This window comes from Phacochoerus africanus, chromosome 14 (genome assembly GCF_016906955.1).
Source record: "Phacochoerus africanus isolate WHEZ1 chromosome 14, ROS_Pafr_v1, whole genome shotgun sequence".
Taxonomy (NCBI): Eukaryota; Metazoa; Chordata; class Mammalia; order Artiodactyla; family Suidae; genus Phacochoerus; species Phacochoerus africanus.
In genome coordinates, this window is record NC_062557.1 from 17,217,115 (window position 1) to 17,237,897 (window position 20,783).

At 48.8% G+C, this 20,783-nt stretch overlaps 2 protein-coding genes across 21 annotated transcripts in view; one reads left to right on the plus strand and one right to left on the minus strand.

Annotated features, from left to right (window-relative positions):
• KANSL1 (KAT8 regulatory NSL complex subunit 1) overlaps nucleotides 1-13,938 on the plus strand; it is a 196,907-nt gene extending 182,969 nt beyond the window's left edge. For 4 of the 5 annotated variants that reach the window (XM_047758720.1, XM_047758721.1, XM_047758718.1 and 1 more), the window contains 8 exons: nucleotides 6,046-6,228; nucleotides 6,714-6,902; nucleotides 7,240-7,388; nucleotides 11,188-11,309; nucleotides 11,893-11,950; nucleotides 12,140-12,252; nucleotides 13,026-13,278; nucleotides 13,578-13,938. In XM_047758720.1, coding sequence (XP_047614676.1) covers nucleotides 6,046-6,228; nucleotides 6,714-6,902; nucleotides 7,240-7,388; nucleotides 11,188-11,309; nucleotides 11,893-11,950; nucleotides 12,140-12,252; nucleotides 13,026-13,278; nucleotides 13,578-13,805 — 1,295 coding nt within the window. In that variant the 3' untranslated portion in view covers nucleotides 13,806-13,938. The remainder of the gene's footprint in view (nucleotides 1-6,045; nucleotides 6,229-6,713; nucleotides 6,903-7,239; nucleotides 7,389-11,187; nucleotides 11,310-11,892; nucleotides 11,951-12,139; nucleotides 12,253-13,025; nucleotides 13,279-13,577) is intronic. The other variant, XM_047758723.1, reaches the window with a different exon arrangement.
• Nucleotides 13,939-16,718: 2,780 nt separating this feature from the next.
• Nucleotides 16,719-20,783, minus strand: part of MAPT (microtubule associated protein tau) — a 112,261-nt gene continuing 108,196 nt past the window's right edge. For 8 of the 16 annotated variants that reach the window (XM_047757352.1, XM_047757343.1, XM_047757350.1 and 5 more), the window contains 2 exons: nucleotides 20,533-20,740; nucleotides 16,719-19,757 (listed from right to left, as the gene is read on the minus strand). In XM_047757352.1, the coding sequence (XP_047613308.1) occupies nucleotides 19,744-19,757; nucleotides 20,533-20,740 (222 nt within the window). In that variant the 3' untranslated portion in view covers nucleotides 16,719-19,743. Of the gene's footprint in view, nucleotides 20,741-20,783 lie in introns of all 16 variants that reach the window. The other 8 variants (XM_047757354.1, XM_047757349.1, XM_047757345.1 and 5 more) reach the window with 1 other exon arrangement.

The following is a 20,783-nucleotide window of genomic DNA, read 5'->3' on the forward strand; positions in this document are numbered from 1 at the left end:
CTGAGGGGTGACAAAAAATGGGGGAGAGGAGGAGAGGAAGGAGTTCCCATTGTGGCTCAACGGAAACAAACCTGACGAGTATCTTTGAGGATGCAGGTTCGATCCCTGGCCTTGCTCAGTGGGTTAAGCATCCCTTGCTGCCATGAGCTGTGGTGTAGGTTGCAGACGAGGCTTGGATCCAGCATTGGAGTGGCTATGGCATAGGCCGGAGGCTACAGCTCCAATTCAGCCCCTAGCCTGGCAACCTTCACATGCCTTTTTTTATTATTATTATTATTTTTTTTAAAGGGCAAGGGAAAAAAAATGCTTTCTGTCCTTCTGACTGCATCGTATCTATAGATCTGAATTCAGTTCTTATACTTCTCTGCTCCATTCCACTCCAAGCAACTACAGGTAGCAACTGGGGGTAAGGAAAGATATGGAGAACCCTTTCTCTGGTCTTTATGCTCTTCATTTTCCTGCCTTCCTCTAAACCTGTGTCTGTGTCTCCTTGTTCCCCTTCTCTCCCATCTACGCTCTCTCCCCCACCTCCCTCCTCTCTCTCTCTCTCTCTCTCTCTCTCTCTCACACACACACACACACACTTCCTAACCATAACAGTGAGTGGGATTTAGACAAGAGAGTTGGGTCATTAAATTCTCCTTATTAGAGAGTTCCTGTCCAACTGCAAGAGCTCAGGTTGCTGTGGAGGTGCGGGTTCAATCCCTGGCCTAGTAACTTCCATATGCCACCAGTGCAGCCATTTAAAAAAAAAGAATAGTTTCTGTATTTTACTATCCAGGTAGTGGGTATAGACATATTTGCCTATGGATAAGTTAGACTTTCTGTGGGTAGACCTGGGGACCTAATTAGTATATCTAATATTGTTCCTGTTGGGATAATTTTGATTTGATCCAAATAACTGCTACATTCCTAATTCAATCTGTTTGTAAACTGAAAGATTCCTAAGGCCACAAAGATGCCCACTCTAGAGGAGGCTCTCATTCTATGCGAATAGTGCCTCCTAAAGAATTGATTCCGCATATATGATTGTGTAGAACAGTAAGTAATAGTGAAGACTGGCAGCCAGCATGTACTCTGTGGGCCAAACATGTGCTCCGTACCGGATCTCTGGGTCACCCTTTGCAAACTCTTCTCTAGAATATATTTAAAGATGTCAGGACTTTGAACTTTTCATTTTCATGCAGTTTTACTGATGTTTCCTAACCTGTTTGTGTAGTTTGTTAGGATGGAGACCAATTGCAGCTCTCTTTGAGTTCTGTCTTCCAGTTGCCCACACCTCAGCCATTCCTGTTAATTTGAGGAACTGTGGCATGGATGGAAGGTAGAGACATTAGGGTGTGATAACCCTTTGGTACTCCAGAAAAGAGGACTTGTTTCCTTTTTACTTAATCAAGCCAATTAGCTTGAAATGTAGAGGATGTATAACCTTGGGGAAAGGAATGGTGACCTAAGTTTGTGCTTAGTGAGAGCACCACCTGCTGGCCATAGAGATTTATGCTGTTTCGAGAGAACTTGCCAAGACAACTAGCTCTATTCTTGAGGCTACTGCAGCTTACCAGCAGGAGGAAGAAGTGAGCATTATGAAACACCACAAGGAAGTGTGCTTGAGAAAATGGTGGAAAGTACAGTTGAGTGAATCATGGAATGCGGGCCTGAAGTCAAAGTCTTTTGATTTTGTTGGAGGAAGTAGTAACATAAGATAATGTTAATAATCACCTGTTTCTTGTCATTGACCTGATCTGCACTCTCCTGCCTGATAATAGCACTTTAACACCATTACCTATGCAGGTATGGAATCTGTGAAATCCTCTAGCTGAATGGGGCCCTATTGTGTTCTCTTCCATTTTATAACTCTATCTTTGCTTACTTTCAGGACCTCTATATCCAGTCTGTTTCAGAATTTTGGGTCTATGTGGATCCCGGGTGTTATTATTTAGAGTGTGAGCTCAGACCAGCAATTCCTAAGAGATCATTTTTGTTCACTGACTAGGGGATGTAACAGTTTCTGTTCACTCTTATATGAAAGCAGTTAAAACAGCAAGTTCAGGAGCCCGAGTCCCTTAACAGTTTATTATCCCTGGCTGCTTATTTAGTGGGTTTATAGGGGAAGGTATTCTTGATTCTGCTTAGTACCTCCTCAACTCTGGGGCACAGGGTGGCATCCTACGCTTGTGCCAGCTTCCGCTTCAGAGCATTTAAATCAGGGGAGAGGATTAGGAGTGAGTTGGAACGGCAGTCATTGATTTGGTTCAACACGTTGGAGTTGAAGAGACTCGCCATTCATCTAGTCTAGCAGTAACATGTAAATGTCTTTTCTCTTTTGTGCTTACTGGAATTGATAGTGGCTGTATGAGCTTAATTAACTAATTTTTTGAGATGGGTCTAAGATCTTGGGGTATCAGAAAGAATGTTGGGATTAACCTGTGTCTTCGTCAGACAGAAGAGGGGAGAGCACGTGTGCTAGGATATTACCAGCCCTGATCGAGTCTTGCTGCCTCACATTAGAGATGACGAAGCTAAAGCCCAGCTAAGCAATTTGTTCTTGTTTCTCCTCCTGCTCAGTGATTCGGCCAGGATACACGACCAGGCCTCCTTATTTCCACTATAATTATATCCTAACTCCTTTTCTCCCTCGCTTAATTTTCAGGCTTGAGAGTACAATGACTAGGGAAAAATCCAGGGGAAAAATGAAATCACTATGCTTTTGTAATCCCATTAATAGCCTTTGCCAAGTGGGTGTAACTCTCCTGCTGGCAAAGGGGTTTCCTGGGATATAGCGGTGTTCTCCCACTTCTTGAGCCTTCTTTATACCTTTGGGCTCAGCTCAGCTGCAGAATGCCTCTAGACGATGCTGTATTTCCTGTATACCTTTTTCCCCAACCACCGATTTAGAGCAAAGAATTTGTACCATTAGTATCTCTAAACTCAATTCTTATGGGAGATCTTTTTTTTTTTTTTTTTTTTAACATTTGACCTTTTGGAGGGTGGAAGAATTAAACCATTTTACTGAGGGTTTTGGGGTGAGGTCTAAGGGCTGGGACCACAGTGAGCTCCAATGTCCTTGACCTGACTGAAAGCTGACGATTATTTTAATGGTTGGGATAGGTGAATTTGTTCTTAAGTGTAGAAAAGAAAGAATGATTATCGAAATTTTTTTTTTCAGAAGACAACACTGTTCCCACAGATGTAGCTTGTTCTTTTTGTGTCATGAGCTATATGGTCTACACGGTAGCAAAGAGCCAAGCTGCTTTACTGAACTTTATTGAAAAATATCCTATACTCTCAGTCCCTTGGGAATAATTTGAGAAATACCAGATTCCACCTCAGAATTAAACCATTCCATTCCTTAGGCCAAAGAATAATCTCATGATGTAGTGGCTAAGAGTATGGTTTTTAGGGTTATACAGACCTGAGTTTGAGGGTTGATTGTTACTTAGTAAACTATTTAACCTTGGACAGTTAATTTACCTCTCTGAACCTGTTTCTTATCTTTAAAAGGAGCGTGGTAATACTTACATCCTGTAATTGTTATTCAGATTAAGTGATAATGACAGCCACCGTGCCCTGGGCTCAGGTTCAGTGAGTTCAGTGCATATTCCTTTAGTCCCCTCTTCTCTGTCCCCTGCCCCCCACCAGATTGGGCACATCCTCTCCCTTCCCTGGGAGCCAAAACCCCATACATGTTTAGAAAATATATTAAATAAATCTTTAATAATCCTGGAAAAAGAGGCATGCCATGAATGAATAGAGTTTGGAGCTGTTTTGGAAAGACGAAAAACAGGATAACTGTGGAGAAATAAAACTAGAGAAAAGGAGCCCAAAGCACATGATTTTGAGTAAACTCCTATGGGGTAGGAGCTGGTGTGAGGAGCTTCTTCGCCCCCGGTGAGAAAGGACGTAGAAGTAGGGATGGAACCTGGCCATTTGTCTGGGTGATACATTTGGACTTGTTTTGGAATGTAGCTAGGTTGGATTTTTCTCCTTTTCTACCAAGCAGTGGCGTTTCTGTCCTGCAGCAGGAGTTAGGGTCTCAAGGGCCGGGACTTTTGAGTATGTCCCAGGTGGTTAATGATTCCTAGGAGGAACTAGGAGCTAAAGAGAGCTAAGCTGGTCTTCAGATTTAAAAAGTTCTTGGAAAACTTTTCAGAACCCTGACGTAAGACCTACCCCCCTATATCCATGGTAGTGAAATTTCAGAACAAGACTATAAAAAGGAAAATCTAAGTTTCAGATTGCCACTAGAGGTTCTAATCTGAGTAATAGAGCAGGACATAGAAATAAAAGGCATACTGGGAGTTCCCTTTGTGGCTCAGCAGTTAAGGAACCCAACTAGAATCCACAAGGATGCGGGTTCGATCCCTGGCCTTACTCAGTGGGTTAAGGATCTGGCGTTGCCATGAGCTGTGGTGTAGGTTGCAGACGCGGCTCTGATCCCAAGTGGCTGTGGCTGTGGTGTAGGCCAGTGGCTACAGCTCCAATTAGACCCCTAGCCTGGGAAACCTCATATGCTGCATGTATGGCCCTAAAAAGACAAAAAAGAAAAATAAAAGAAAATCCTAAGGACTCCACAACAACAACCAAAACTTAGCAGTGAATTTAGCAAGATCACAGGATATAGGTCACTATATTAAAAATCACTGGTGTTTTTTTGTTTGCTTTGTTGTTTTGTTCGGTTTTTTGGTTTTTTTGGGGCCGCCCCCACAGCATGTGGAAATTCCCAGGCTAGGGGTTAAATCAGAGCTACAGCTGCCAGCCTGTGCCACAGCAACAGCAAGGCCAGATCCCCAACCCACTGAGCAAGGCCAGGGATCGAACCCATATCATTATGGATCCTAGTCAGGTTCATAAACCACTGAGCCATGAAGGGAACTCCCCAAGATGACTGTATTTCCACATAGTAGCAGTGAACAGTTATAAATTGAAACTTTTTAAAGTGCTGTCACTTGTTATGTCATCAAAAATCTGAAATACTGGGGAGTTCCCTTCGTGGCTCAGCAGAAACAAATCTGACTAGCATCCATGAGGATGCAGGTTCGATCCCTGGCCTTGCTCAGTGGGTTAAGGATATGGTGTTTCCGTGAGCTGTGGTGTAGGTCGCAGGTGCAGCTCGGATCCCATGTTGCTGTGGCTCTGATGTAGGCCAGCAGCTATAGCTCGGATTTGACCCCTAGCCTGGGAGCTTCCATATGCCACAGGTGTGGCCCTAAAAATGAAAAAAATTAAAAAATTACTCAATGCCACAGTCTCAGGAAAATAAAAAAGGAAACTAACAAAATGAAAAGATGAAAGAAACAGTAATGAACCTCAAAAAGAGTATAACTAAGCCTAAAAGAGGAGCTCCCCTGGTGGCCTGGTGGTTCAGGATTCAGCATTGTCACTGCTGTGGCTTGGGTTTGATCCTTGGCCAGGGAACTTCTGCATGCTGCAGGTGTGGCAAAAAAAAAAAAGAAAGTCCAGAAGACTAATTTGTGATACTGAATATAAACTGATGAGCTTAAAAACTTAGGTACTGCAGGTGGGATGTGGTGGAGGTCTGGAGGAAGGAGGGGAAGAACGGTGTAGTTCTTGTTTAGGGGAAGGTTTAGTACCCAGCACAGTACCTAATGAAATAGTAGACAGTAAATAGCCATTGAATGAATGTGTCCTGATTAGCTTTACGTTGATAGAAGTAGATTTGAAATGTTTGTTTCTTGAAGAATAAGAACAGGATGTTTGTCAGTCTTTCAAAACGGTAAAGTTAACAGCAGAACATACCAACAAAGAAAAAAAATCCATCAGTCTAACAAAAGGTTTTAGACTTTGTTTTTATTTGGAACTTGAGAATAAAAGGCAACAGCGACTTGCCTATGAGTAAGAGTGACTTTCAGTGAAGTTCCTATAAACAGGTCTTCCACGTGATAGCACTTGTCCTGCTTGGTTACCCTGCCACTGGGCAAATAAAAGGATGTGGTGAGGGTCTTGCTCACTGGAGAGCTGGGGTTACTGTGAACATGCCTCAGAGCCTGGGGTCTGGACTAACCTGTGGTGTTTTGTTCCTTGCAGATATTCCCACAAGCCTGCACTTCCAGAGCATGCTGAAATCTCAGTGGCAGAACAAGCCTTTTGACAAAATCAAACCTCCAAAAAAGTTTTCACTTAAGCACAGAGCACCCATGCCAGGCAGTCTGCCAGATCCAACTCGTAAAGACAGGCACAAGTTGGTCAACTCCTTCCTAACAACAGCGAGTAAGTTGCAGGGATGCAGAGAGTCCTCCAATTACAGTTCTGTTCCTTTTATGGTCTCCGGTTATTGATGTGGCCTTGGCAATGGCACTGTGTTGGGGTTGGGAGAGGCAATTGACTTGTGTAAATTCAGCTCACAGTCGTCTTTTTCTACTTGTCTTGGATGCTCTCAGATGGACTTGGAAAATCATTCCAGACACCATGTGTCTTGGGGCTCAGTGAACAGCCAGTGGAGACATGAAGTTGGGTCCATTGGGCAGGCTCTCTTCTTAGTCTGGTGTTGCATTTTTCTCTGGTTGAGGGCCCTGTGGGCTTCCTGGCCTATCCTGGCCATTGTGTTATTTGCTGGAAGCTTAAGTCCCAGAGGATTGTTGTGCTGCCCTTGGTTTGTCTATTACTGGCCTAGAGAGAACTCAGGAGCTCGGAACTCAAATAAGAAAAGAATGAGAAAAGATACTTCACAGCTCTTTTTCTGTTCCCCTCTTCAGAGCTGTCCCATCACCAAACCCGGCCTGACAGGACCCACAGGCAGCACTTAGACGATGTGGGGGCTGTGCCTATGGTGGATCGAGTGACAGCGCCAAAAGCAGAGCGCTTGCTCAACCCACCGCCACCAGTGCATGACCCAAACCACAGCAAAATGAGATTGCGAGACCATTCATCTGAGAGAAGTGAAGGTAGGGCCAGGCCCGGCACCTCTGCCTGCATTTGCACCTGCTCGGCTTTCCGGGGCAGCCTGGGCTTCTTGTCATTGTCCCTAGCTTTGTCCTGCACTCTCTAGGAAGGCAGAGTAGAAGGCCCTGCTGCCTCTGAGTGTGGGTCACTTCTCACTGCTGCAGCAACCTCTGCTCCACCCCCCACCTCCTGCCAACCAGTTTGCTTCGTCTTTTTATCCTCTAGGCTTAGAAAGCATTTTTGCCTTTCTGTGTATTGCTGGCATTCCTTGCTTGTGCTGGAAGACAAGCTGATCAAGGTAGCCACATATTCATTCCTCTTTTCTGTTGACTTCTGCAGTGTTGAAGCATCACACGGACATGGGCAGTTCGAGCTACTTGGCGGCCACCCACCATCCACCACACAGTCCCTTGGTGCGACAGCTCTCTGCCTCATCAGACACTTCTGCACCCACCAGCTCTAGCCCACAGGTTACAGCCAGCACGTCTGTAAGTACCTGTGGGGAGTTGACCGGACAGCCCCTCTGTGGTGACACTTCTTTCAAGTGGGTCTGGAGGACAGTGTGGAGAAGGGGTTGTCAGAGCCAAGGCAGTTATAGGGACTCAACTCATCATGACATTTGTCATTTTTAAGTCAAAGTCATGCTATTTGGTCTTCTGTTACCTAGTTTTCCTTGGGTTGTTTTTTCATAGTAGGGATGAATCTGAGCTAAGCTTGCTGTAAAGACAAACTTTTTTTTTTTTTTTTCTTGGCTTTTTAGGGTATATGGAGGTTCCTAGGCTAGGGGTCAAATTGGAGCTGTAGCCACTAGCCTACACCACAGCCACAGCAACACCAGATCTGAGCCGTGTCTGCAGCCTACAATGCAGCTTGGGGCATTGGGTCCTTAACCCACTGAGCGAGGCCAGGAATCGAATCTGCATCTTCACAGGTCCTAGTTGGGTTCATTAACCACTGAGCCACAAAGGGAATCCAAACTCTTAAAGGGATCTATGGCTCTTCAAGATCTGTGGGTCTGTATTTCACAAAGAACTCAGTGATACCATGGCTGTAACTGTGTTGGTCCAAGAAGTAAACACAAGAGGAGGGATGCAAGAGAGATGCCTGTGGGCCTTGGAGACCCTTGTTTTCTGTGTTTTTACTGTCCTGGGGGGTGCCACACTGGTGTGTTAGGGCGCCTGGAGGGGAAGGGGCGCACGGAGCCCGTGCGTTGAGGTATACAGAACAGCCTCACAGGTTCAGCAGGCCACACGGACATGTAGGACACCCAGATGGCAAGCTGTCTGACCTCCATCTGCTTTTGCAGCACCACACTCCACCCTGTAAGCTGTTCGCACGACCGTTCTAGACGCGCGTTCATGTTTTTAATTCCCCAGTGTATGCCTTCTTGAGCACATATACCTGTTGCTGCTTTGTGCCCTTTAAGAGGGTCCTTTACATAGCAGTCCTCATCATAACAGCCAAAGGTTCCTACTATAATGCTTATTGTGTCAGTGCTAAGTTACTTTAGATGCATTACTTCATTCAGTCCTGTAATGCCCTTTGACATGTAGATGGTATAAAAGATTCCCATTTTGTTGGCAGGGAAATGGAGACTTACCAAGGTTAAGTGAATTGCCTGCGGCAAGGCAAGTTGTGAGGGTTACAGTTGTGACTCCAACCCAGGCAGTCTGACTGCAGAGCCAGCTCTTGTACCTGACCATCGTGCTACACAGTGAGAGCCTGGGTTGGGGCACTGCAGAGGTGACTTACGCTGGTGCTCACTAAGCTCCTGTGATCAGGTGGAAATGCATATTGTTCTGACTCTTAAAAAATCAGTTTTTTCCAAATGATCTCCTTGTTTCTCCCCCCTTTCACCTCGCACACCCATAGGTTTTATCTCAATAGATGTGTAGAATCTGTCACACATTCAGTTGTCCATTGGCAGGGAGTCTTGGAAAATGAAAGGATTTTAAAGAGACTTATTCTAGAGGCTCGGCAGGTTAGGGATCTGGCGTTGTCACTGCTGTGGTTCAGGTTCGATCTCTGGTCCTGAGTGTCCTCATGCTGCAGACACAGCTCCCCTCCTCCCACCCAAAAAAGGGGGGGGGGTGCTTATCCTGATAGAAGATATTCTCCAATTTCTAGGACTTGGTGAGACTTCTTTTTTTTTTTTTTTTTTAACCTGCCAGCACTCATGTGTCTGGCAAATGTAAACTTAGGCCTGGATCGTTTAAAATTTTTACTTATTATTTAATGCATACAAATTTTGTATATAGCACTATGCTGACCCTTAAGGCTCTTACTGACAAATTTCTTCAAAAGAATCTGAATTTATTTAATAGCAAGAAGAGGGACAGACCAGATAGTTAATAAGAGAAGCTACAAGACACTGGAGAAATGGCAGGGGAAGGGAGGGATGGGGGCATATGTGGTAGTGCTTCAGCAAAAGCCACAAAAGCTGATGGATGCATCAGAATCACCTCTGTGTGCCACTGCCACCCCCCTGCCCCTTATTGGAAGCCCTGAATATTCTGATTTGATAGTTAGAAAGGAGGGGACCCTGGAAGGTTTTTTGTGTGTGTGTTGTTGTTGTTGTTGTTGTTGTTGTTTTAATTTATTCTTCCTCTTGCTTCTGATGTGTAGCTAGGTTTGGGCACCACTTTGCATTCTCATCACCTGCCTTCCACCTGTGGCTCTAAACAGGAGAAAGTAGTTACGTTAGACCAAATGAGTACCTGGTGGAACTGGGGCATCTAAGTGTGGGGTGGAGGCTGGAGCCTTTGAACCTCACAACCCACACCTATCTCTTTGCCTTGAAGGTACTAAGAGCAGGCCCAAGAAGATTCAGGGAAAATACATAGCTGTTTCTGCCAGCAGTTTCACATCCATTCTCGACCAAAATATAGGGAAAGTGTCTCTTGAGGCTTCCTTAAGGTACACTTCCTATAGTGGGATGCATGTGTTCAGCAGAGATGAGGCAGTGGCAAAGGCCTTTGGGTATGAGGTCACTGAGCCTCAGCTGCAGAACTCAGCCAGGCAAGACATCAGCCGTTTTGGTTAACCAGTTACCTTAAATTTGTGCAGTCAGCATCAGTCTGTTCTTGCTGATAGAGGAAGAAACTGAGGTGGAAAAGACATTGTTTTAACCTGAAATCATAGGTGACAGCAACTAAAATCCTGGCTCAGGAAAGCCTGCCTTTCAGCATTCTCTGAGAAGGCCCTGCAGTGATAGGATGGACCAGTCATGGATGCCCCTCCAAGAACAGGGAGTAGAGAGCTTAGTTGTGGGGAACAGCCTCTTTCTCATCTTCCCTCACTAACCCCTTGCCTCTGGGCTGATCCCTGTTGGTGGTTTGGGTTTGAATACAGCCTCTTAGGTGTTCACAGCTGTACTGTTGCCATGGCAGCATGTTTGTCATCCCCACTATTTCCCTCTAGCCCCTCTCAGCTCAATTGTCAGTCCCTATTGTAGGGCAGGGTGTTTGCTATCAAGGCACAAGGCAGCTCATGGACTTGTCCCTCCATCTAAGAAACCATGCCCTTCGGCTCCTTGCTTTATTCCTCCTGATCTCCCAGCTGCTGCAGATGCCCACCTCCTCCTCTGATACTGGCTGGATCTTCGTTAGTCTTCTTTCCTGAGTTTGATCTTAACTTCCTACAGGGACGAATCTCCTTTCTCTAGGAGTGTGAGCTGTATAGCCCGGTCCTCTTCATCCATTCCCTCCACTCATCTCCACTGATATAGTTAGAAAGCTCCCAGCTCTTTCCCCAAGAATAATAGCCAGGAAGAGGAAATCACGTAATAAGGGCTGGGTACAGATTTAGCTGAAGAGTTCAGACCCACGAGAAGGAGGTGCTTTCATGACAACCAAGGTTAGATGATCCATTGAGCTGGGCCTGTCCTTTGGGCGTCTTTCAGGATAAGGGAATTCTTTTTAACCTCAAGAGTCACCACGAGGCTTCAGCATTGCTTTTAGGGGCCATCATGGGTCTACATCATGGACAGGAATGAAGGGGGAACAGAAAGGATTTAGTCGGGGAGGGAGTAAAAAGGTGTGTGTGGAGGAGCAGAAATTGAGCAGCTGCCTGGAGGAGGAGGGTGGTGAGTAAGACGGGAGCAGGAGCTGTTCCTCAGGACCACCTGGTGTTTTTCCTGAGCACTTTGCTGTCGGGAGATCATCTCCTAGGGATTCTGCTGTGGTCGTCCCTACTGGGGTTATTGCGATCCTGTTTGAAATCTCACACGTATGATTTGATGTTTGTGGAACTGTTCCTCCCTTTTAAACGTAACCTTTGTCTTCACAGCAGCCAGTGAGGAGGAGAAGGGGCGAGAGCTCATTCGATATTAACAACATCGTCATCCCAATGTCTGTGGCTGCAACGACCCGTGTAGAGAAGCTACAGTACAAGGAGATCCTGACTCCCAGGTAGAGGTCCTAGATGATCAGCTCTTGCCCCTGGTCTTCCTCTTAGTACCTCTTCCTCTCTTTTCTTGTCACTGAGCTTTGGGCCCTCACCTTGGCTTCTGTCTTCTCCTTAAGAGAAGGTCCACCTGATTAGAGTGAAATTATTTCTGTAGATAATTCTCTCCCATTATATGAGCACCAGCCAGACCTCAGGCCACAAACTGGCTATGGTCATGTTTTGTTTGACATATACAAGTGTCTTTTAAAATACGGAATTTGTTGTCAGCATCAAAGCAAGGTTTCACATATGAGTCTTTATTTCCAGCTTTTGTTGTCAGATCCAAAGATTGGGCAGCCCTGTATGTGCATTCCCATATGGGAGCATCAGCTGGACCCCTCAGCTTCCCAGCTCTCATCTCACCCTCGGCCTGCTGCCCCTGTTTGTGGGCATTTGAGTGTGGAGCCTCTTGCAGAGGCCTCCAGGGCTGAGAAGGCCCAGCATAGAGGGGTGACACTTGCAGGCGGAGGGCTCTCATTCTTACACAGATGTATCCTGCCGCAAACTGCCTGCCACCTCACGGTTGTCCCTTTCTGGTTTTTGCAGCTGGCGGGAGGTCGATCTTCGGTCTCTGAAGGGGAGTCCTGATGAGGAGAACGAGGAGGTAAGGGTGTGGTCCTTCCCTCTGTGAGGAGCACACACTGCAGATGCCTCAGGACCTGTGGCATCAAGTGCAAGCTCACTGTATTCCTGCTGTGACCAGGAAGAGCCTGCTGTGGGGTGGGGCTGCTTCTAGAATTGACCTACCCACACTTCTGGAGGAAAGAGGGGCTCAATGAATGCTTTTTTGCAGATCGAGGACCTTTCTGACGCAGCCTTTGCCGCCCTGCATGCCAAATGTGAGGAGATGGAGAGGGCTCGGTGGCTGTGGACCACGAGTGTGCCACCCCAGCGGCGGGGCAGCAGGTGATGGGGCAGGCACAGGCCCCTAGGGCCTGTGGAGGGAGGGTCAACAGGGAGTTTGGGCCCTAGCTGTGTCCATGGAAGGCCACTGCCCTTAGTTGCCCTTCGTATTCGTTCACTGGGGATAGCCGAGAATGCAGAAGTTCCTGGGTATTTGTTGGAACCAACGAGGGTATAAGCAGTCAAGTACTGGACTCTTGCTGAGTGGTTACTGTCCAGTTCTAACAAACCCTAGTGATCTCCTGGGCTCCAGGAAAAGGGCTGTCTGTGGCATTGGAGGCCTCACCACAGGTTAGCCTTCCTCTGGACATTGCAGTGAGGTTTTATGATCCTACTTGGAAGAACTGTTCCACTCTGTCTCCCTTTATTGTTAACACCAAGAAGCCCCAAGATTCTCAAGCAGAAAGATTTTAAGGCTCTTGTTCTTGTGTTTTTCTTTGCCTACAGTTTTCAAAGTTGGGGCTAATTCCCCTTCCCCAGTGAGTCTCCTGGGCAGTGTGCCAGGGGTCAGCCCCCAGCACAGTTGAGCTCTGGCTTTCTCACAGGATGATAGCTGTACACAGCTATTAGATGTCATGTGGTGTACCTGCCCCCTGCTCAGTGGTGGGAAGAAGTGAGGGTATTTGTGGTTCCTAGGAAAGAACTGTAGTCAGTCTCCCTCAGCTCCCCAGATCCTGGTCAGGGATGCTTTTTCATGCTTCCTCCCCAACCCCCCAAAATAAACATAAGAAATTCATATTACCCAGACACTCAAATTCAGATGTCTTGGTGTACAGGTCTTACAGGTCATCAGACGGTCGAACCACCCCCCAGCTGGGCAGTGCCAATCCCTCCACCCCCCAGCCTGCCTCCCCTGATGTCAGCAGTAGCCACTCTTTGTCGGAGTTCTCTCACGGTCAGTCCCCCAGGAGCCCCATTAGCCCGGAACTGCACTCGGCCCCCCTCACTCCTGTGGCTCGGGACACTCTACGACACCTGGCCAGCGAAGACACCCGATGCTCCACACCGGAGCTGGGGCTGGATGAACAGGTAAGGCACCCGCCTTTCTGTGGGATTGGTGGGGCGCAGGTGGAATTGGGGGACAGCACCTGCTCAAGATGCAGCTTCATTTTATGGGCACCCTCCCCCCACCCCGCGCTCATTTTGAAGGGAACAAGGGGCTGTTGTATATGAAATCCACCCATTGTTAAAGGGTGCCCACTCTGCACATCCTTCCTCGACCAGCCCAGGAACTCTGGAGAGACTGGCCGTGGATCCCAGTCCACACGTCTTGGGGCAGGAGGCAGGCGGGGACTGGGTCCTCACCGGAGCATCTTGTCTGCCCACAGTCTGTCCAGCCATGGGAGCGGCGAACCTTCCCCCTGGCGTACAGTCCCCAGGCAGAGTGTGAGGACCAACTGGATGCACAGGAACGGGCGTCCCGCTGCACTCGGCGCACCTCAGGCAGCAAGACTGGCCGGGAGACAGAGGGGGCGCCCACCTCGCCTCCCGTCGTTCCCCTCAAGAGTCGGCATCTGGCGGCAACAGTCACAGCTCAGCGTCCAGCTCACAGATGAGTGGGATCCGAGCATCTAAACAGACTCACTAACTATTGGCATTAAAGCTTCAGAAATCTCTGCGTTTGATATTCAAACATCATATGCCGAAAATTTTCACAGTTTTTAGTGAATTTAAGGAATTTAGATTCTACTTTTTTTTCCCTTGTTTTGATTTTTGTTTTTGTTTTGGTTTCCATGTTTTATCGTCACACACCTGAGCACTTCCTCCAGTTGGCAAACAGAAGTTCAGGATGAGACCTTGCTGACCGGGTCCTGGCGTCCTCTGCACTGTTGAACCACTGGACTTGGCCGTGTTGGATGATCACCCCTCTCCCTTGCACCTGTGGGCAGGGTGGGACAGCCAGGTAGGCAGAGGGAAAGGAACCGCCAGCTCAGCACGGCCACCTCGGGTGAGGCTGGGAGAGAACAGCGTGTTCTGGGCCCTTCCCCTTCCCCTCTGTGGCTTGGCTCAGCTGTGGCCTCCCGGCGGGGTCCCCTTGGTCGTCGGCGCTGGAGCGCCCCTACCAGAGCCTCTTGGCCCAAACTGCCAACTCTTCTCACCCAGCTCTCAGCTGACAGAATGGCTTCCCCTTGTCACCCAGATCTTGGAGACCTACTGGGTTTCCTCTGCATTTGGTCATCCCTGTTTTGACTCCTTACCTGCAGTAACCTGGCTGCGGCCACTCAGGTTCTCAGTCCTGCCCCTTGGTGCCCTCTCGTCTGCTCCCTCCCTCTGCACACCCACCCACACACGCCAGTCCTTCCCCATCTGGTCTCTGGAGGTAGGGTTAGGACTGTTCAACCTCTCTTCCCACACCTCTGCAGATGCTGGGGGTCTGGGACATGAGCAGCCGTCTCCCCTGTACAATTCTGTTTTCTCTGACCGAGTCATTTGGTCGTATTTCCTCCCCATCCAGTTCCCTGTCAGAGTCAATCAGGCCCTTCTTCTTTCGAGCTCCTTTGCCTGTGGAACACTGTCTGGTCCTACTGTGGTTCCCATCACTCCCCACCCCCCACCCCCCACCCCCCCCCAGGTTAACCTTGTGCCTGTCTCATGAATGATCACATCACCAAAAAGGGGGGCAAGAAGGACTTTTTTTTTTTTTTTTCCATTTTGTAATCGTATAAAAATAGTAGACAAACTGCTTAATGGTCGGGGTTTTTTCACAATTTTCAACATTAGTGATTTTTTTTTTTTTTGATTCTGTTTGCAAGTTAAAGGTTTGTCATTGTTTCTTTAAAAAACAATAATGCACCATATCCCTATGCATAAAGTGCTTCTTCTATTTATAAGGTTGAAAATTCTGAATAACCCTTTTAGCATTGTAAAAAAAAACAAAAAAAAACAAAAAAACAAAAATGGAAAAAAAAAACCTTGTATTTTGTAAATATTTTCTTTTCCTGCTTTGAGCTGTGTATTGGCAGCGGAACATGTAGCTGTCTTTGTTCTATAGAAATGCTTTTCTTCAGAGAAGCTGATCTTTGTTAATGTCTTGATTCTGTTCGCAAAGCACAGACTAGTGCTTAAAAAAAAGTAAGGAAAAATTGAAAAAAATAATAAAAAAAAGTTACAGAATGTGGTATACCAGGCCTTTCTTGACACTGGACATGTAATGGGGGTGGCTGAGAAGCCAGCCCTGCTGAAACAGTTCTCTAGGTCCTCTGACTTGCTCTGAACCTTAGCACCTGTCCATTCTATCTTCTGGGCACCTGCTCAGAGCCTGTCTCCATTCTTTCTTCTGGGCATCTGGCAGGGTCTTCTCGTGGTCACCAGAGGGAGGATGTGGTTTTCGTGGCGGGGGCTGGGGGTTAGGTAAGGGATGCCAGGAGGAAGGGGGGGGTCTTTGTAAATCATCTGTTTTCCTTTTTGTTGGATGAAAGTAATTGGTCCATTGCTCTTAATCTCACTTGCTCTAGTGAGGCTAGCACTGTAACATTTTTATCTATTCTAAATTGTTCTTTAATGGAGATCTCACTTTCCACCATTGACCTCTTCTGGGGTTGAGGTCAATGAGGATGTATATACTTTGCATGGAGCCTGAGCTGGTTCTCAGCATCTTTCTCCTGCAGAGGCTAAGTGCTTGATTTTCTTTGCACAGGATGAGTAAGTGAGCAGGTCTGGTTCTCTCTTTACTTCCTTTTTTCCTTTTCATGGCAGTGGAGGTGAAGCAGCCAGTGAGGCTGCCCATCTTGGCCATGAAAGCTGTGAGTTCTGAGGTAACATTTCTGTTTGGCTGCCCTGTTGCTGCTTCTGTAATTGCAGTTGGGCTCTGTTCTACTTTGATTTCTGCCTGCAGTGCCTGAAGGACATGAGGAAGAGCTGAGAAAAGTAATATTTTGAAACTGTTCGTAAAAAATCAAAGGACTCAGTGTTACAACCTTGACCTAATTACTAAGGAACAATAATTAATATGATGGCTTTTTTATTTGTAGCATCACAGGGGCTACCTGGTATCCCTGCCTTGATCTAGCAGACACTGTGCAATCTGCAGTAAGGCTCAAAGGAGAGAGGAAAGCAGCTCTGTAATCTAAGCCATTCATTCAGCTGATTGGCCATGTTCTGCTTGAGCCCCAGGCCTGTTGGCTAATTTCCAGGGATAAAGAGATCTCACAGAGCCACACCAGCCTTCTCAGGTTTGAATACAGGGGTCTGGGTTTTCCAGCCTTGTGACTGCAGCCTTGTGAACACAACCATAAGAATATTGCCGTTTGAGTCTGACCAGGGTGGTTTGCCAGCAGCAGAATGGGAGACTCAACTGAAAATGAACAAGTCTGAGAGCCCTTTCACTTTCAGGTCCCCGGAGCCAGCTGGTAAGTCCCCATGTCCAGGTTTTAACAATATTATGATTTCCAAGAAGGCTGGGAGAGGACTTGCAAATCATTCATCCTATAGCATTTTCTGATCCTTTGAATCCATGCACAGAGATCTTATTTAATCAGAGTAATAACTTTATTTCCAAATTCACTTTTACAGTAACAGTAAGTGTAAATCATTTGTTAAAACACACAGCACACCATATGGACATTCACAGACAGGAAGCTAAGCTAAGATGGTTTCATGTCCCTCCCCCCACCCTCAATATTACCAAAGAAATCATGGGACTTGCAAGTACCAGAAATTGTCCTGCCCAACACTGCAAATTCACAGGGCTAAGTCCGTTGGGAGGTGAGACTCAGTCCGTGCCCAGGGTAATAACCCTTTTCAAAGCTAAAGAGAAAGCAGAAGTCTCTTGGAGCCACAGAGCTGTAGATGGGACAAGCTGATGTCCTCCCATCTCTGCCCTCATCCCCACCTCTGCTTTCCTTGGGGAACAAAGATAAAAAGGGGAAGAGATCTCAGCAGCTACAAGGAGGACAGGCTGCTGTCCAGAGCTGGTGAGAAAGGTGACATGGAGAGGCCAACAGCTCAGGACCAGATGCCGGCATCTTTGGGAGGCACGGTTGAGTGCTTAGGACTCTGCCAAAGAAAGGGCAGCAGGCCAGAGCGACCGAATCTCCAGATTCCTCCACCAGCCTCACTTGCCTGCACCTGGCCGGCAGGGAGACGGGAACTAGCTGGCAGCGTGTGGCACCTATCAGCAAAAAGGCGAAATCCCAAGGACCCCTAGCATGAAAATCATGAAGAAAAGGGTTACTAGGCCTTGAACTGCTGCACTCCCCTGTGCCCAGTGGTAACTATCTTACAGGTTCCACCCCCCTCCCCCCAGAGCACAACAAGCAAACAGGATACAGTCTCACCACTGAAGTCAATTTAAATGGAACTATTGATAAAGTATGTGGAGAGCTTGAAGGAACCAGGCATACAGCATATCCTATCTAGCCCACCCAAGGGACACTGGAGGAAATGGGGGTGGGGAGTACCTGGCCCTGGGGGATTGTCCTCATTATTTAAGGTTACAAGCCAGCATCCCTTTGCCAGCTTCGAACTGATCACCCTAAACCATGATGTTTAGACTGATAACCAGCAGCCCATCCACCAGCCCCCTCTGAGTAAGGTCCCGGAAACAAGGTAGCACAAGGCAGGGCATAGAAGCCGCAGGAAGAGGTGCAAGAAGAAATGCAGCCAGAATCGGCAGCAGTAATGAGGCTGGATGGCTAACAGCTACCAAGTCTTTGCACTACATTTCCTTCTGCTTCCTCAGAACCCTTCCAAGACCAGCTGGGACTCAGGACAGAAGAAAGCCTGTGGGACATTCTGGGCCCAGATGATCCCTTGCATAGAGAGTTACGGCTGCAAATGAACCATCCAGCCCCATAGGGCTGCCTTTAACTGTACCCGAACCAGAAGCAGCAGAACTGCCCGAGGTTGCTGATTTTCTTTAAACAGCGAATTTCTAAACTGCCAGAGGCTGCTTCCCGTCCCCCTGGGAGGAGATGAGTCTGGTGCAAGGTCAGCAGGAGCTCTGGCCCAGGCTTTGGAAACGGTGTCTCCAGACTCGTGACCCTTCCTCGCTCAGGCAGCTCAGGCCACTGAGAGGAGTCCAGGGCAGGCAGTCCATCCCAACCCCCACTGTGGCCCCAGGGCCCTGGGTGAGGAGGCCTGGCCATCCTTCCTGAGGGAGAGCTTGGAGCGGGACCCCAGGCTGAGGTGGCACTCATGACACAGGGAGTTCTAAGACCCTCTCCTGGCTGCTGGGGGCCTCCAGGCTGTGATCAGAGAGGCATCTTCATGCTGCAAACTGCCCTCTGCCTGATGAAGGGGAGCCCTGGGGGTGGGGAGGAGGCAGCAGAGCGTCCATCCTTGTCCTGTGCTTTGAGCCTTCGCAGCCGAGGGTTCTTACTCGTCAGACTCTGGACTGTTGGGTCCCAGAGGCTGACAAAAAGTCTTTCGATGCAGGGCAGAGCCACACTGGCCTTCTGGATCCGAGTCCCAGCTGGAGGGGGAGAGACATCTAGAACTCCCTTGAGGGTGGGTTAGAAACCTCTTTACAAGCATTTCAAGATACATGCGTCCTTTTTTTTTTTTTTTTTTTTTTTTCCCTTTTCACTACCATAGTCACTCTGGTGAATCCAAGCACAGACAGACAAATCCGACTACGACGCGACAGGGTGCAGACCGGGAGGGAGGGGTGACATCTATGTGAATGTTCAGCTGCTCCAGCAGGACAGACAGCATCACTTCCAGCTGGGATGGGGAAAGAACCATTTCCAAGGGGGCACGTTTCCCTTTTTGGGGGTGTGGAGGGCTGACTATATACATGGGGGGTAGAGCAGCGGCCGGGCTCTCAGAGGCTGGCAGTCACAAGCTGAGGCAGAAGTGGGGATGGAGGAAGCCCGGTCTGGCCCTGAGGGCCTTGCCTACCTGTCCCAGCGCCATCTCTGGCATCCAGGGCAGCCGACCCGCTGCTAGCTCAGCACGGGAAGGGGACCAGGCTTCTGGGCGGAAAGGCTCACCAAGTCAACGAGTCACTGCGAACCCCACCCTGGCTCACGTCTGGGTTGGAGGCAGGGAACCGAGTAAGGTCATCAAGGGTCACTGTGAGGGACATGCCAGCGGGATGCTTCGAACAGAAGACTGAGGGCCCCCACCCAGTGTCCAAACCTCGCCCTCCTTGACTTTCCCCCTCGATGCGGAGATGCCTCCCCATCTAACCACGTCCATTACTGAAGTGGGGGGTGAGGCTGGGAACTCGGGACAGTGACATAATGAGGGGAACAGGCAGTGACTGGGCTCCGCACAGCAGACACATAGGCAGGGCAGACAGGTGGCTGCTGCAGTGGGCGTGGGAGGGGTGAGAGGCTCAGGACCCCCCCTCCCAGACCCCGCACACTCCAGAGATGCCACAGGCCCAAGCCTGGGAACAGGCGGATGTCCCCCAAGAGGCACAAGTCCTTACAAAGAGAACTGGTTAGCCCTAAGGTCCCAGATCTGTGAGGTGGCCAGAATCGTGGCTGTGGTTCCAACCTTCAGAACTCAATAAAACAGGGCTTCCTGGGGCGGAGGGAGCCCCTCAGCTCAGGACCCCCATCCTGCAGGGAGGGAGGAAGAGGCCACCACTGGGGACATGGAGCCAGTGGTCTTGGAGGAAGTCATTCACAGGATGCCACCCTCCGGCCCACTGTCCCTTCAAAGGCGTGGGGGCGGGGCTCAGAGCCCTCCACCTCCGGGCCGCCCTCCAGAGGGTGGCACGCCCACCATGGCAGACACCAAGCCACCTCCTCCCCTGTGCCCTTCCTCTCACACCCTCCCCCTGGCACAGTCCCCTCCGCAGCCTCTCCTGGCCCTGCAAGACCCCACCCCATCCTGCTCCAACGGTCGCCCTGTGCCTGTGCTCCACCAGTGCACCAAGTTTCCAGTCCCTTGCCACCTCTGAAACCCCCGACCCAGGACGGGCCCCAGGAGAGGTGTCCCTAGGCCTTCGTGAGTCTCCAGAAGCAGCTTTCAGAGCCTCTCCCCCTCCCTCTTCCACTCAGAGGGGGGTAAAAAAATCAAAAAGTAATTGCCCAGGGAAATTCTGGGTGTGGCCATCTTTTTAAATGTTTTTAAAAATATTTTATTATGACTGGCCCACCCATCAATTTGGAAAGATGAAATCCGCTCTTATTCCCGTCACTGATTTGGAAGTCCCAAGCCAGAGCTGAGTGACAATGCAGGTTAAGTGATTAACCGATTAACCGATCTGTGAGGAGCAGCTGGGGGAGGGCAGAGGGCGAAGGGCCAGATCATTATTCTTTTTTTTTTTTTCCACACTCTCACTCTCCTCTCTCTACGATTACTGACCGCCCCGGGGCCCTGATCACAAACCCTGCTTGGCCAGGGAGGCGGACACCTCGTCGGCGAGCGTGGCGAGCTGCGGGGAGTCCACCATGTCGATGCTGCCGGTAGAGGAGACGTTGCTGAGATGCCTGGGGGACGTGTCCCCTGACACCACGGGCGACTTGTACACAATCTCCGCCCCGTGGTCCGTCTTGGCTTTGGCGTTCTCGCGGAAGGTCAGCTTGTGGGTTTCGATCTGCGAGAGAGGAGCGGGGGAAAGGTGAGGAGGGGAGCTGGGG